At 30.6% G+C, this 14,820-nt stretch overlaps 2 protein-coding genes across 9 annotated transcripts in view; one reads left to right on the plus strand and one right to left on the minus strand.

Moving 5' to 3' along the window:
- Nucleotides 1–924: 924 nt before the first annotated feature.
- Nucleotides 925–11,294, minus strand: LOC109803609 (INCREASED PETAL GROWTH ANISOTROPY 1-like protein 2). 4 transcript variants are annotated; one of them, XM_020365249.3, is made up of 9 exons: nucleotides 11,154–11,294; nucleotides 10,934–11,038; nucleotides 5,441–6,059; nucleotides 4,612–5,043; nucleotides 4,384–4,515; nucleotides 3,688–3,869; nucleotides 3,317–3,428; nucleotides 2,732–2,875; nucleotides 925–1,596 (listed from the first exon to the last, which is right to left on the minus strand). In XM_020365249.3, exons 3-9 carry the CDS (start codon nucleotides 6,047–6,049, stop codon nucleotides 1,480–1,482), a joined length of 1,728 nt encoding a protein of 575 aa, XP_020220838.1. In that variant the 5' UTR covers nucleotides 6,050–6,059; nucleotides 10,934–11,038; nucleotides 11,154–11,294; the 3' UTR covers nucleotides 925–1,479. The 4 variants fall into 4 exon arrangements, with proteins under 4 accessions (XP_020220838.1, XP_082916304.1, XP_020220841.1 ...); XM_083060178.1 differs by having other exon boundaries at nucleotides 10,934–11,042; nucleotides 11,154–11,283; XM_020365252.3 differs by lacking the exons at nucleotides 10,934–11,038; nucleotides 11,154–11,294 and adding an exon at nucleotides 6,249–6,582.
- A 2,989-nt stretch (nucleotides 11,295–14,283) lies between these two features.
- Nucleotides 14,284–14,820, plus strand: part of LOC109803407 (uncharacterized) — a 42,311-nt gene continuing 41,774 nt past the window's right edge. For 2 of the 5 annotated variants that reach the window (XM_029272387.2, XM_020364966.3), the window contains exon 1: nucleotides 14,286–14,621. In XM_029272387.2, the coding sequence (XP_029128220.1) occupies nucleotides 14,381–14,621 (241 nt within the window). In that variant the 5' untranslated portion in view covers nucleotides 14,286–14,380. Of the gene's footprint in view, nucleotides 14,622–14,820 lie in introns of all 5 variants that reach the window. The other 3 variants (XR_014428014.1, XM_029272390.2, XM_083060190.1) reach the window with 3 other exon arrangements.

Here is a 14,820-nt window from a genome sequence, read left to right on the forward strand (position 1 = left end):
GAATAAAAAAGATGAAGAAAAAAATAGTACATTTTTTATGATGATAATGATTGTAACAAGATGAAAATTAGACGATAGAGGAGAGTGAATTGAAAAAAAAAAGATGAATTAAAAAATAATACCCTTTTGATGATGATGATTATAGTGAGATGAAAATTAGACAATAGAGGAGTGAGAATTATATGTAATCAAAATTAAGAAAAAAGACAAAAAAAATAGTACTTTTTGATGATGATGATTGTAATGGGATGAAAGTTAAACAATAAAAAAATGAAAATATTTAATTGACGTATTGCATGTTCGAGGAACAATTGATAAACATGCTTACCAGACAGTTAAGTTTCAAGTGCAAAGTTTAATGAGTCAAGACGCAAGCTGGAAGCCTAAGGAAGATTATTAAATATGCAAAACTTAAAAAAATAAAATAGTCTTTGCAGTAGATAATGTTTTGATGTAATTATAGTGAGTAATGTCTTATGAAATATTTGTTTTTTTGAGCAAAATTGTACACCTAATGATAGCAAGTACATGTATTTTGTTGTCAACATGCATGCCTTTGATGTATGTCTGCTATCTTTTGTGTATTTCTCTTAAATATCAATGAAAACATGTAGAACACCTAGCAATATACATGGTTGTGCAGCAAAAACGAAAATAGCCATGCTCTTCCATTCTCTTTTCTCTAGCAATATACATGGTTTACCATGTTTCATGGTTTTGCTGTTATTGTATGTTTCAACAAAAGCAAAGGCTTTGTATGCTTGGACTTCTCTTGAGAACATATACATGAATTTGTTTTCTCTAGTGCGGGTAACGAGTGTTTTTGGATTAATTGATTTTTTGGAAAATTATTTATTTTTTTGTCAATTTCTTAATATACATTTAATGAAAGATACTTGTTTTTCTGAAATAAGCAGTTGCATGTATGTTATATAAGCAATATCCCAAACTTTACTTCCCAACTGAAAATGTAAAATTATTAGTTTATTACAGCAACTCAGTAAAAGTTAATTATATCATATGCGCCTACACATGCAAAGCTTCTTGTTCTTGTGACATAATTAGAGAGTAAAGGGGGTCTAACTTAGGGGAAAAAACTATTTAAGCTCAATAATATTGGAGATTTTATCCACAGTAGACTAGCCACTTGACTAGCTCAACCACTCTATGGAATGTTCTTTCCTCAGATCAATCTCTTCAAGTTCCTTCTTATTTCTTCGGAATGGTTAATAGTAGGATAGGACTTAGCTACAGTTCTATAGGTGTGGTTGGTGCTGTTGTTCAATTCGAAATGGAAATTTATGCATAAATGTGTATTAATTTGATCTGCATTAAATGCAAATGCATATTATCGAGATAAATTTCCAATTCTAATTGGAGAACATTACCAACCACACTTAAGAACTATTCCTATGTTTTATCCTTAATAGTATTGAACAATGCGGATAATGGAAAGAAAGCATAACAAATCAAAGGTTTTCATGATGATGCTATTCCAGCCAAAAGTTCTGGAGACCCTGCCAAGTGTCCTGCTGGCACGTGTTGCCTTATCTCTTCAAAAGCACACAAAGTTTCTGCATCCAAACCTCCAGCAATCTACAAAACATACGAAAATAAGTGAATCAACTAAGTAAATGATGAAAATTGTAAGAATATTTCCTATTGTGAGAAGACACTGATACTTTTTTGCTTTTTATAAAAATGAGTTGATGGTTGGAATGATCCACTTAATTGTTTAGACTCATTACAACACCTAATCGGATTGATATACTAGGTGACTACAGTGTAGGTTCAATCCTTAGCATCTTGTGATGGGAGAAACTGCTAGAGTAGATATTGTTATTTATACAAGTTAGCTCTAGTGTTTTACCTAGTGAGAGTAGTTCATTGCTGTTAGATGCGGTGTTCTATAATCATACATGGTGCCCCAATTTGATTACAAAGAATGAATATTTCATTTTTATCTAGTTGGGTATCTTTCTTTTTCATCCTAATGATATGCAATGTCAAATTTGTAATTTGTATACGTGTTATAATTTTATGCTGGAGTGACAATGATCTTCTGTAAAAATGTTAATAAATTGAGTATATAACACTAATACTCCCTAAAGTCTCGTGAACTTGCACATAACCACTCTACTTTTTAATGTTTACAACAATCTCCCTTACAGGAGAAACAGTGCTATGTTTTTCAAACAATTAAGGGAGATTTGTGTGATGTCAAAGGGATGTTAATTTAATCTTTTCAAACAGTCAAAGGGGTAGTGTAGGGATAGAAAAAAATAGGGGGTATACATACAATTTTCCAAAAGTGGAATTTAAAGTTTGTTTGGATACAAGTTTGAAGTGCTTCTAAGAGTTTCTCTAATGAGAAATACTCTCTATGTTTAGTAGAGAAACTTTCAGAAACACTTTTAAACTTGTATCCAAATAGTTTCTTACTCCAGTAAATTCAAAGGCATGAGATGATCAAAGCATTCTACACTTTCCAAAACTTCCAACATGATTACTAAGTTAGCAATGGATGAAACAGCAATCTAGTAGTAGTAAAAAGCCTACTGGTGTTTGTTGCTGTGAAGGGCTTCAATTTATGATGATGCCCTCTTGGCCTCTAACATGACATTTCTAAAGATTTGCAACTAACTGAAACATATGTTGGGAAATTATTATTAATGACACTTAATTGACAAGAAAATCTGCAGAGTCTTGCAGACAGTTGTGTAAGAAATACCTGATGAGCTCTATATGCAAAATGCATGCCCTGAAGCAGAAGGGATTCTTGACTAGATTGTCTGTCTGAGTTCCGAGCAGATCCAAGCTCCATTCTCAATCTTTTCATGTACATCTTGACCAAAAGCATAGAAGCCTGCTTAATCTGCAGATATGGCATATTTATTAGTCATCAAATAAAGTTTTACTAATACAAATTGGAAATTTAGCTTTCAATTCTCAAAGATATACATAATGCTTAAGTGGGTAATCAATTACCATGGATTTGGATTAACACATCCTAAACCAAAGTATATCCTTCATCCAATTAGTTATGTTGATCTCAGTGCTTCATTTCATTTTAATTGAGTAAATCAAGATTGAAAGTAATTAATATATCGTGTAGGGAAGGAGTAAATGCAAGGAAATTCTGCATAACTATGGCTCACACAGTTTAATTCATGACTTATATTATATATATTCAAGCAGACTAATTTCAACAATTGCCAGAGTTTTTCAAACATAACTTCTAATTCGTATAAGAAAGACAAGGTTTATGAGTGTCATTGTTGTTATCACATTCACAAAGAAAGCCTAAAAATTATACCTTGGTCATGATTCCTGAATCAAGCATCCATGAAGTTGGAATTTTGTACTCTTGATATGAACGCATTGCAGAATTTCGCAACTTGATTAGCCTCTGTATGCTGCACTCAGACCTATCACAATGAGAAGAGATAACAGCATTAGTATCCCCCACACTATAAACCTGGCATATTTGACATTAATAATTAAAGGAAAATGATGTACAACAAATTGTACACCATCATTTTTTTTTGTATCTATCTTTCTCCATCATATCATTTATTACATTTATTAATGATGGAGAGAGACAGATCCAGAAAATGCTGTTGTAGAAATTGTTGTATGTGTATCATTACTCATAATTAAATACACGATATTGATCTATTTCTTTACTTGTCTAATAGGTTGGCCATCTTTCTCAAGGAAACTCCACATGGAATTTCAGGGTCATCCTTGAAGGAGGAAATCTCTTGTTCTAACAATTTAATTTCGCGATACTCAACTGCAGCTTCACGCATGGCATCAGCTTTCCTCTCAGGCCAATTAAAATGCTTCAAAACTGCACGCTCATCTGCCTGTAGAAAACAGAAAATGTAGCTAAGAAGAAACCAACATCAACATGCTATTTGCATATCATCTGTAGTACTACTTGATCACATCACCTTAAAACACACATTGTTTTTGGTATCATAATGTGATTATGTCTCATTTACTGATAAAACTTTTATAGATGTACATTGTCAAACTACAAAATCAAGTAGCTCAAGCTGTTCACTTAACTAGCCTTCCTTATCTACTAGGGAAACTAAATGTACCAAAAAAATCGGAGGAAAGTATGGTAGAGGTAATACAACTCGGAAGGGGGCATGACATTAAATGAAAAATTAGCAAGCATTTCTAGTTTTTACTCTAAACTAACTACTGCTAAATTCTCAGTCTTCAGATTTCAGAAACAAGATCTACACCCATTTCACACCAATTTAAACTGCTATGCTGCTATAAATATATAACATAATAGAACTATATGTCTCATACCAATGATGGAGAATAATTGAACCACTAATATAATTTTGATACACACTCACTCACCAATGATGAAAGTTCACCATCCAGCCAATTGACAAAATTTAAGACATCTTCAATATTGGTGTAGGCCGCTTCTACCACCTTTTTTATAAGGCTATTAATGAACTCTCCTTTTGTTTCAATGTCTGCCCTTATCTGGAAAGTGTAATCAGTCACTAATGGTGCATATTTATGTCGAAAAAGACAGAAAATGTTTAACCACCAATTGAATTTGAAAAACACAATGCTTACTGCTAAAAGATGAGCAGAACGGTTCTGAATTTCTCCAACAATGCTGCTGTGTACATTGACAGCTACCGGTTTCTGCTGTCTAATTGATCCTGTTGTGCTTTTCATCCCTTCTTGATTCTTCAATGAGTGAAATAATTTCACAAATGCAGGGGCCCTTTGGGAATTATTCGCTTTTGCTATTGGCCTAGAAGGGATTGATGGTGGTATCGGTGGTGGTGGTGGTGGCAAGCATGAGTTTGGTACAGGTTTTCTTCCTATACTTGTAGTTATTTTATCAGGAACACTAGGAATTGCTGTTGGTGCTGGAATTGGTGCTTTAACAAAGCATCCATCAGTGCTGGCTTCCTTTTTCACTATGGACCGTTCCAATTTGTCAGCAATGAGTTTCTGAATGTGTTTAAACTTGGGGTTCTGATGTTCTCCATTTGGTTCCTTCATCCACAATAAAAATTAGACTCATTCCTAAGACGGCATCGTTGATAGATAAACCTCATCCACTAAACAGATATGTGGCATTATCATATAAAATAACAGTAAAAAATCTAATCAAACTGCATTTGATGATTCTAATAAATGGACTAACCATACTAGAAATTATCAACAGTAAAAAGAAACAACAATTAAAGAGAAGAAGCAGGATAAGAACACATTCCAAAAGTCCATTTTTTTTTTTCCTTTAGCATATTGAACCTGTTTGGATAAGTTAGAAGAGTTTTTACTCCAAAAAGCTCCTTATTTTCAATAGAAAAACTATCAAAAACTCTTCTAAGTTTTTATCCAATCAGGCTCATTATAACAAATAACAAATCATTAACACTTGAATTCTCACCTTCTCATTGCTACCCAAAGACACCACCTTTGCTTCAGCAGCAGCAAGATCCCGAGTGAGTTTCCTGTTGTTAGACTCCAGCTCCACGTTCAAGCCCTTAACTTTCTCCAATTCAGCTTTCAAAGCCAGCACTTCAGACTGCAGATTCTTGATCAAACTCTCACTCACCACAAGCTTCTCCATCAATTCCTTCTTATTCTTCCCATCAGGGTCCTCCTTGTCCCTCTTGAAACCAAAATCCCCACTCCTTGGCCTAGAAAACTGTTCCACAACATGCCGACTCACAAAACGTGCCACAACCTTAGCCTCTTCAACTTCCCTGCCCCTTTGGTTTCCCACAACCTCTTCATTGGGCTTGGCCTTGTTCATCACAAGACCCCTTTTGACCCTTGAATTGTGCTTCAACTCTGGAGTCACAGACTTGGCTCTCCTTGAAGGTGTTGACACCACCCCATTGACAACCTCGGGTGGAGTCTTTGGAGGCTCTTTGTAATTGGAAGGAAGTCTTAAACGTGATGGAGTTAAACTGTTCTGAAGCTTGATCACACTTTTTGGTGTTGTTGTTGTTGCTGCTGCTGCTTCTAGTGATGCTGGTGACTCTTGCTTCATGGCTCTTGTTCTGAAAATGGGGTCTCAAAAGAGAGAGAATAGATCAAAGAATGACACAAGAAAAAGAACAAAAGAGAAATAAAAAACAAATGGTTCTTTGTGTCAGTGAAATGGTGGTGTTTTTGTGAGTGGCAATAATATAAGTAGTGGTTGAAGAAGGAACATGCCACCTAGAAAAGACAGAGGACTTATGCAACACCTTTGTATGTGGAAGATGAGAATGATACACAACACAATCAGTGATAGTATGGTGTGGCAATTGATGGTGAACAATGACACCACCCCATTGAACCTGAGTGACTCAACACAACTTGAGTGAAATAAAGAGCTTTGGTGATTCTTTTTCTTTCTTCTTCTCGATTAAGTTGCACATTGAAGTGATGTGAGTGGGAGTTACTAAATCACTTGTTTGACATGGAATGGAAAAGCTCAAAAGCATGGTGCTTAACTTGGCCACCCCAAAAGAAAGTGACCCACATCCAAAGGCTGAGGACACTATGACTCATAAGGTACGGTTAGATTCTAGTAGAAAAAGGAACAGAAAATTCCATTGATTCTTTGTCTTTTACTAGGTAGAATCTAGTCCTAGTTCTTCCACTTTAGATGGCATATATGAATATATAATGCCCAGGACTAGTTGTCAATAGGAACTTACTTAATACCACAACAATGTTCCATTTCAATTGTATTGCTGAACACAGTATAAAGTTTATCAATAATCTTCTTATAGTTAATCAAATATCAGAATATAAATAAATTGCCTATTAAATTATTTTTGTGCTTAATTTTTTAAAATAAACACGTTCTTATCGGTGAATATTTAATATTGAACTTTTAGGTTAAATGTTTTTATTATTTGGTTAAAAGTTATTATAATTGAATTGAAAAACATTCTAATATGCAGAACTTTTGGATATGTTGTCTATTTATCAAGCAAGCGTTGCCAAGAAGGAGTAAAAAAAAAGATAAAAAGGGATTTTGTCATTTGTTGGTTTGTATTCCTTTTCTTCTTTGGTCTAATCACAAAACCACTAAGAGAGAAAAATGTAATGCAATTTATAGAAAAGAGACCCAAGTTCTTAGTTATGACTTAAACATTATAAACCCCCCTTTTTTTTTAAATTGAATAAAAATTAATTTTGAATTGCTAAACAAAATTAAGATATGCGTTCAAATTAATCCTATAATTTTACATTAAAACGTTTATTAACGTAAAAGGATTGATTATGGATATATATTCTCAACCATACTGTTTCTGTCTCTGAAATTATCAAATTGCTAGTTTACCCACTAAAAAATTGTGAGATTTTTTTTATTTTTTTTGACATAATGTAAGAGATATTTTTTGTTTCTTATTTCCTTTGCATTATTTTTCATTGTTGTCCTTTCATTTTGTTTTGTCCCTAGTAGGACAGCACATTAGCAGTTGTAATGATGGTACTATAGGCCAAGTATTCTACATACAAACAAAAACATGCATGTACCGATGACGATTTTGCTATAAAAGGACTAAAACCGTTATTGGGGTCCCAAAAGACAGGTAGTGTTTTTAGTGCAATGGGTGAAAGTTTAAAATTTTTGGTCTCAAGTCTTAACATGCCATGGAGCGAGTTCATAGAAGAATTTGTTGTGTACCTTTACCAAAATAGGTAGTGTCAACATCCTTAATTCAATGTGCCAGTAACATTGAAAACATGAAACTTCGTCATTATTTAATAAAGTACAATAGTACTTTGACAATAAATCAAATTCCAAGAATAAATTATATGTAAAGAGTCGTGTCTTCTAAGGTGAAATTGCTAGTTGGATGTTATATATTTTGTAAGGCTAACACAAAACTGTCTTATGAAGGGTAGATTGTGTTGGGGAGTTTTCTGAAGTGGGTAGACATAAAAAAGAGTGTATTTGATTTCAAGTACAAGTTTGGTGGCATTTGTCTTTCATTGTAGCTTAATTTACAAGTATTAACAGCCTCGTAGCAATGGTTCATTGATCAATAATGCATTTGCAATTGATATAACAACTTACACACTAAACCCCCTTTTTTTTCTTTTTTTTTTTTCTCTAACTATGTGGGAAAACAATGCTTTGATTTTGGCTGAAGGGAACAAAATGTCACTTGCAAGCATGGAAACAATATCTTTAAGGATATGGATTCCTCTGCCTTAAATGTCAAAATCAAACTCATTGAGGTCACACTCTTTTCCTTGTCTTTCACGGTTAATTACAAATTCTTCGTAATAGGGACCACGGATTGAAAAACGATAATTACAGAGGAATCAAAGATTATGAAAGTAAAAGGTAAGACATTGCGGAATTTGTTGGTAGATTAATGCAAAGAAGAATTTTACTTACATTTTGCTACGTTGATCTATATTGGATGCATCAGTTTGAGAAATGCAAGACAATGCACATTGCTAAGGTTTTTTTTTTATTTATATTTTTTATTCTATGCTGGGACCCAATATTAAAATGGCAAAAAAATTGTCTCAAATTCTAGAATCGCCTTGTATGAACAATATAGTATATGCTTAGATATCTACTAAAAATTCACATTCTAATGAAAAAAATCAAAAGCTTGTGAATGCATTTCTTTTAATCCCAGTTGAGTTAAAGTCAGTTAATTTCCAAAGCAGAAAATTCTGTATTTCATTTTCATCATTTGTAAAAATCTTTCAAATTAGTTGAAGTCGCAGTACTTCTGGCGGGATCACTCTATGCACTGATGAGCTAGAGATATTTAAGACAACACAAAAAAAAAAAAAAAAACTCAAGAATCCAAAAAGTAGAAACTGCTATAACATGGAATAATAATACTAGTAATAACTATGTGATCTCAACATTTTGCACAAGCTAAAAGACAAAAAAGAGGAGTGGGTATCATGGGTTTTAGCCATCATTCTTTACTTGACGCTCTTAAAGCAGAAAAAGTTGTAAATTCCTTTTCCCTTTCTACAAGAAAGATTCGTCATCAAGAAGTGTTTTAGACCTTTAAAATCTTAATGGAACCAAGTACACAGTAAAACTGATAAGGAATGAATGGATTGGTCTTGCATTCCCTCCAATTTTAAAATAAAATAAAACAATTAATGCTGAACATATATTATATATGCACTCAATTTCTTTACCAAAAAAAATATGTACTTAATTTACCTGATCACTGGCATAGTATCTCATAAATGTGAATAAGTGGAATTTGATTAGTTTACTTTTTTGCATATGGGGATTGCTCACATGAAAGTTTTTCAAGCCTCGTGTGAATGCAAGGACGATTTCATATAAATCCTTAAATTTGTAATAATAGATCAGATTGTAATGTGTATATTTAAGTTAAAATATATATTGTACACGTGTTACAATTTAATTTATTTTGATAAATTTAACGATTTAAATATATTAAACTATAGTAACTTTTATATTTATTAAAGTTAGAGAATCTAAATTGTTAAGAAAAGTGACACGTGAAATCAAAATGAACTACATATGCAGCACCACATTTATGATATTGATGTATGAAAGTGACAGAGAGTGGTGTAGCATCTGCAGCTCTATATTTTAGAGCCATTGCATGCTACACACTGTTCAAAGCAGTCTTTTGGTGCCACGTCTTCCATATAAGGGCATACACAAAATTAATAACACCTTTGTTAATTATCACATTGAGACCTGAGGACACTTGAGCTTATTTCTTCTTTATATAGTTTTGTAAATGCTGACTATACATTTGTTGCTAAATCAAAGATTATGGTCTGAAATCTGCAGAAAATAAAATATGCTTTATTGTAATGCCTAGTGAAAACTATGCATGCTATGGACAAATATGTGCTGATATACAGTATTAGTCTGAAGTTTTTTCATCAACCAAAACCTTTTGGTTCGTTAGTTTCATGAATTCATAATGTTTTAATTTTCTCATAATCTCAACTTTTAGCAACTTTGCTGATTGGTGTCAAGAGAAGAGAACTATTTTTTTTTTCTTATTGAAGCTAAATAAAACATATATATTACTTTGTATTAAAGTAATAAAATTTTTCATTTTTTTTACTGATATAATTAAGGTTTAAATATATTTTTAGTCTTTCAAATTTAGGATAAATTTATTTTTGGTCTCCTAAATTTAAAATTATTATTTTTAGTCCATTAATTTTAAAAACTTATTTTAACCCTTATATTCAAATTTTGTTAAAAAATTTATCAAATATTATTGCATAAACTCTACCTACTAATAACATCACATTAAATTTAATTGATATTATTCTTACTTTATCACTTTCAGATATATTATTGGTGATCTAAGGAACTAAAACAAGATTTTTAAAAATTTTAGAGACTAAAAACGAATTTATCTTAAATTTGAGGGACTAAAAATAAATTTATCTTAAATTTGAGGGACTAAAATATATTTAAGCCTATAATTAATTATAGTTGCTTTGTGTTAGTGGTTATATTATGTTGTAATTATGTTTGTTTACTTCAGCGAGTGGTTTTTGAATAAGTATATGATTTTAGACAAATTTATACGCTTAATAGGAAGTGCATGTATTTTGCTTTATATGATATATATGATTGTCATATTTAATGTATTTTTCTTATATAAGAATAAAAAATGTAGAACAATATGAATATCTAACAAATATGAGATTACTTTGTTATCTTACTTTTCTTCTTCAATGTTTTATGATTTTATATTTTATGGTTTCGCTACCATTACATGTACACTTTAGTTATGAGGTGAATTTGAGCTTGGAGTTTTCAATATTTGAGAAGGGTCAGAATAAACTTACATCACAAACAATTAGGTGAAAGAGATGATTATAAAAGTGGACAAAGTTTATTTCGTTCTGCAAATTACTTCTTGTGAATCATAAACAATTGACCAAGTACCTGAATTTATATTCCACAGCTATATGTTGTAGTTTTGAATCTTAACTTTCCTTGAATCATTTGTCAAGCCTTCCCAAAGTTCTGATCACACCTTGATGTCATCATCTAGCTAGCCAGAAAGATGAACATATATTAGTTGCATGCATGCAGGAATTGGTTAGCTCTATATATGAACTGGTCATTAACATGATAGAAAGACAAGGAATGAGAAAAAGCACACCTTGAAGCATTTTGCATTCCAATTAAATCCAACGATCCAGGTAGCATAATATTATGTGTTTCTTTGGTTCAAATGATCATGGTTATAAGAAAGAGTTGAAAATATAAGATGGAGAGAGGAAGGCAATGGGGGGGAGAAGGAGTGTGAGGGGGTTGAACTAGGGTGATTTCCCTTTGAAGGAATACTTGAAACACACAAGAAAATGTTCATACATTGCCTGCGGTTAGTTGTGACTTCACATCACACAAGTGCCATTTGTTACTGCGGTTGTGATTTAAGAAATGTCATTATTTTTGTTTGAAATGACTTGTCTTTTGCAATTTTGCACTTGAATTCACGTGCCTAACATTCTATGTCTGTTGCATAAATAGGTGTGAACACAAGATTCGTCTCTTTTCTGGTGGGTAAATGGATTTAATTAAAAGTATCTTATAAGATGGGAGATATCAGCATATACATGTCTTCATCCAACTATTTTTTTACTATATCTTAACCATACTTTAATTATACCATTTTTGTTCTCCCTAACTGAATATAACGAGACTTTTGACTTAAAGTGGGATTATTATTGTGTTGGCACCCCAATGATAAAGTGGGATTTGTTTTTAAACTTACAAAAGTTATACACATTTAATTCTTGATAAGACACTAAAAAAGTACAATTTTTTTTAGTACAAGAATAAAGATCGAATAAACATTTTATACGTACAAACAAAAAAAAATTGTATTCTTTTTTTAAATATTTAAGCTTCAACTTTGGTATATCAATGTCAAAAGATTAATAAACTAAAGAGCTATTATGATCAAGATATTAAATTTAAAGCCTATTATATTAAGGTAGTTATAACACTTCTAGAATGAAAACAACCTGGTAAGCACATTACACCACCCATTTTTATTTTTATTTTAAATTTTAAACACATCATTCATTTAACTTTCACTTTCATTCCAACCTCTAATATTTCAAAGATGTTTTTTTTTCTTTCTTTTTTTCTCTTTTGGTTTGTCTTCTGAAATTCTTTTAAAAATAAATTGGCTTCTGAATTAAACGTTTATAGAAGTCTACGTGAATGAGTATATATTATGTTAAAATTAGGAAGTCTATTATTCTGAAATTGTAATTTTGGAACTCTATTTGTTAAAAGTATCTCGGAAATAACATTCTGAAAGTGTATTTTTATATAGTTTAAAAAAGTCTGTTTATATGTTTATTATAAGCCTATTTGTTACAAAACCTATAAATAAAATTCCGAAAGTCTGTTTAGGTGTAACAAATAGACTTCCATGGAGAAATTTTTGAAATATAAAAATAAACTTCTGAAATTATAATTGCGGAAATATACAAATACACTTTCGGAATCATAAATCTGAAATAGAAAATTTATTAAATTCCAAGAACGCATGAGTATTTATTTGTTAAGGATATTCTCCGTAGGAAAAAGTGACTAGTGTGTTTCGAAAAAAATAGGTAGTGCAAAAATAATTCTGAATGCACTTTTATCAATGGTGGACCAATTTTTTTTTTTTTTTTTATCATTAAATTAATCTAATTTATAATTATTAATAAAGAAAATATATTTTTAAATAACTATTTTTATCTCTATTTTTTAATTTTTTTTATCTATTTGATTATACAATAACTTTTAGAGATATGAAGTAATTCAGCTCCTCTAATCTTTATAATACATTTTTTATTACACCAAATTATACATATCTTTTCAACTCCTTTCCCAGTCACCTCTCACAATTATAGTGATAATCCTAAATCTTAAATCCTAATATTGTGACAATTGAACTCAACATCTTTTCACATTTGATCACTTTAGATCTACATCATCCAACACACAATGCCATCCTCTTTTATCAAATATAAATCACTAGAAAATCTTTAACATTTCGTAATAATAAAAATGAAGAAGAAGAAAACACCCCATATAAGTACAAAAGCTTGCTAGGGTGGGAAAATTAGGGAAATGTATAAAGTGGTTACTAAAAAGAGTACTCTCTTTATATATTAGTATAAATTATATATATATATATATATATATATATATATATAAATATTATATTTATATTTAATTTTATATAAATAGATAATTTTAAACATAACATATTTTGAGTTTACAATAAATATTTGATATTGTGATGATTTATTTTAAAAATATTAAACAATTATAAATAAATATAATAAAAAATTGAATTAGATTATAAATTTAAAAGAATTTCTAAAAATCTTCTTATTGAAAAAGAAAAACTTAAAAAAAAAATGTAAAAATCTCTAAAAAAAATCCTCTTGTTAATCATATATATTTACGCTAAAGATAGTCATATTTAATATATAAAAATTTATTATTTTAAAATTATTTAAATTTAATTTATAAATAAATATAATAGATAAAATTTGAATAGATTAAAAGTTAGAAAGATTTCTAAAATAAATTTGTCAGAGAAAAGTCTTTAAAAATATTATTGTATAATAAATATATTTATCTTTAATAAATAGAGGTTGATTTATATTATTATTATTGTTATTATATAAGATATACATTTTAAATATTATTATTATTATTATTATCTTTTTATATGAAATATTATATATATATATATATATATATATATATTATTTATTTATTATAAGCCAACATTTTTAATGAAGGGAGATTAATACAATTTAAATTATTATCGTATATGTAATTAGAGTTCAACTGAAAACATTTGCATTAATCAATTTCAGATTTTCACAAGCATTTTTAACTATATCTAATCAATGCGATCCTATCACATACCATGTAAAGTTACATAAACTTTTCGCAAGTGTAAATCAATTTGACTAGTACTTATTTTAATTTTAAACGTTAAAATAATTCCCATAATATAATATTAGAGAAAAAAAAAGTACTCTTTATTTTTCTTGAAATAAATTAAAATGAATAAAAAAAATTATAAAGTAGGTAGCCATTTATTCTATAAAAAAAATGAATAATCATTTTATAAATGGTTTAAAATTAAAATTTTTTTGAAAGAAGGTTGTTTAATTTTCTTTAAAAAAAATAAAATAGTTCGTATATAAAATAAAAATTAAGGCGATTAGTAAAAAAAAAAGTATTCTTTATATTAATACTAAAAAATGACATTAACCGTTCACTACCGCCAACTCAACCGCTTCCTCCTCTCACTTCGTCTCTCCGCCGCACCTCCGCCGCCGGAAGCACCGTAGTCCGCCGGCGATGTTTGGGGCAAAGGTCTTCACCAAATTCTCCATACCTTTTGACCTGTCTCCAAGTAACCGCTTGACTAACGGAGTTTCTTTCCGTAACGGCCTTTTCGGTGCGAGAGAAAGCGCTTCCACGCTGTGTCTCTGTTCCGTTGACGGTGGCGTTTTCTCCGTTACGGCTTCCGGAAATTGCCACGTGGACTACCTCGGGGAAAGCACCAAGGGGAACTTGAACGTTAAGGTCGAAACTTTTGGTAACTAAAAACTTCTAACGTTTTTTAGTTACGGTTTTGTGTTGTTATATGTGTTTGTACTGTCATCGATTCTTGTTCTCTTCTTTATATTAAATTTGAACCGAAGAGAAAATGGAAAGAAAGAAAAATTAAATGTTTGTTTGGAAAAATCATTTTTTTTATCCAAAAAGAGAAAGAAAATGAAATTTTGTTTGTGTTT

Source organism: Cajanus cajan, chromosome 1 (genome assembly GCF_000230855.2).
Source record: "Cajanus cajan strain Asha chromosome 1, NIPB_CcT2T_4, whole genome shotgun sequence".
NCBI lineage: Eukaryota > Viridiplantae > Streptophyta > Magnoliopsida > Fabales > Fabaceae > Cajanus > Cajanus cajan.

Bases quoted from the DNA above. Each gene is read 5' to 3' on its own strand.
- LOC109803609 (XM_020365249.3), bottom strand. From the start codon at position 6,049: ATGAAGCAAGAGTCACCAGCATCACTAGAAGCAGCAGCAGCAACAACA. The intron at 4,516-4,611 runs GTAAGCATTGTG...TACACTTTCCAG, and splicing joins GTTCTGCTCATCTTTTAGCA to ATAAGGGCAGACATTGAAAC. The intron at 1,597-2,731 runs GTATTTCTTACA...TATGTTTTGTAG, and splicing joins TTGCATATAGAGCTCATCAG to ATTGCTGGAGGTTTGGATGC.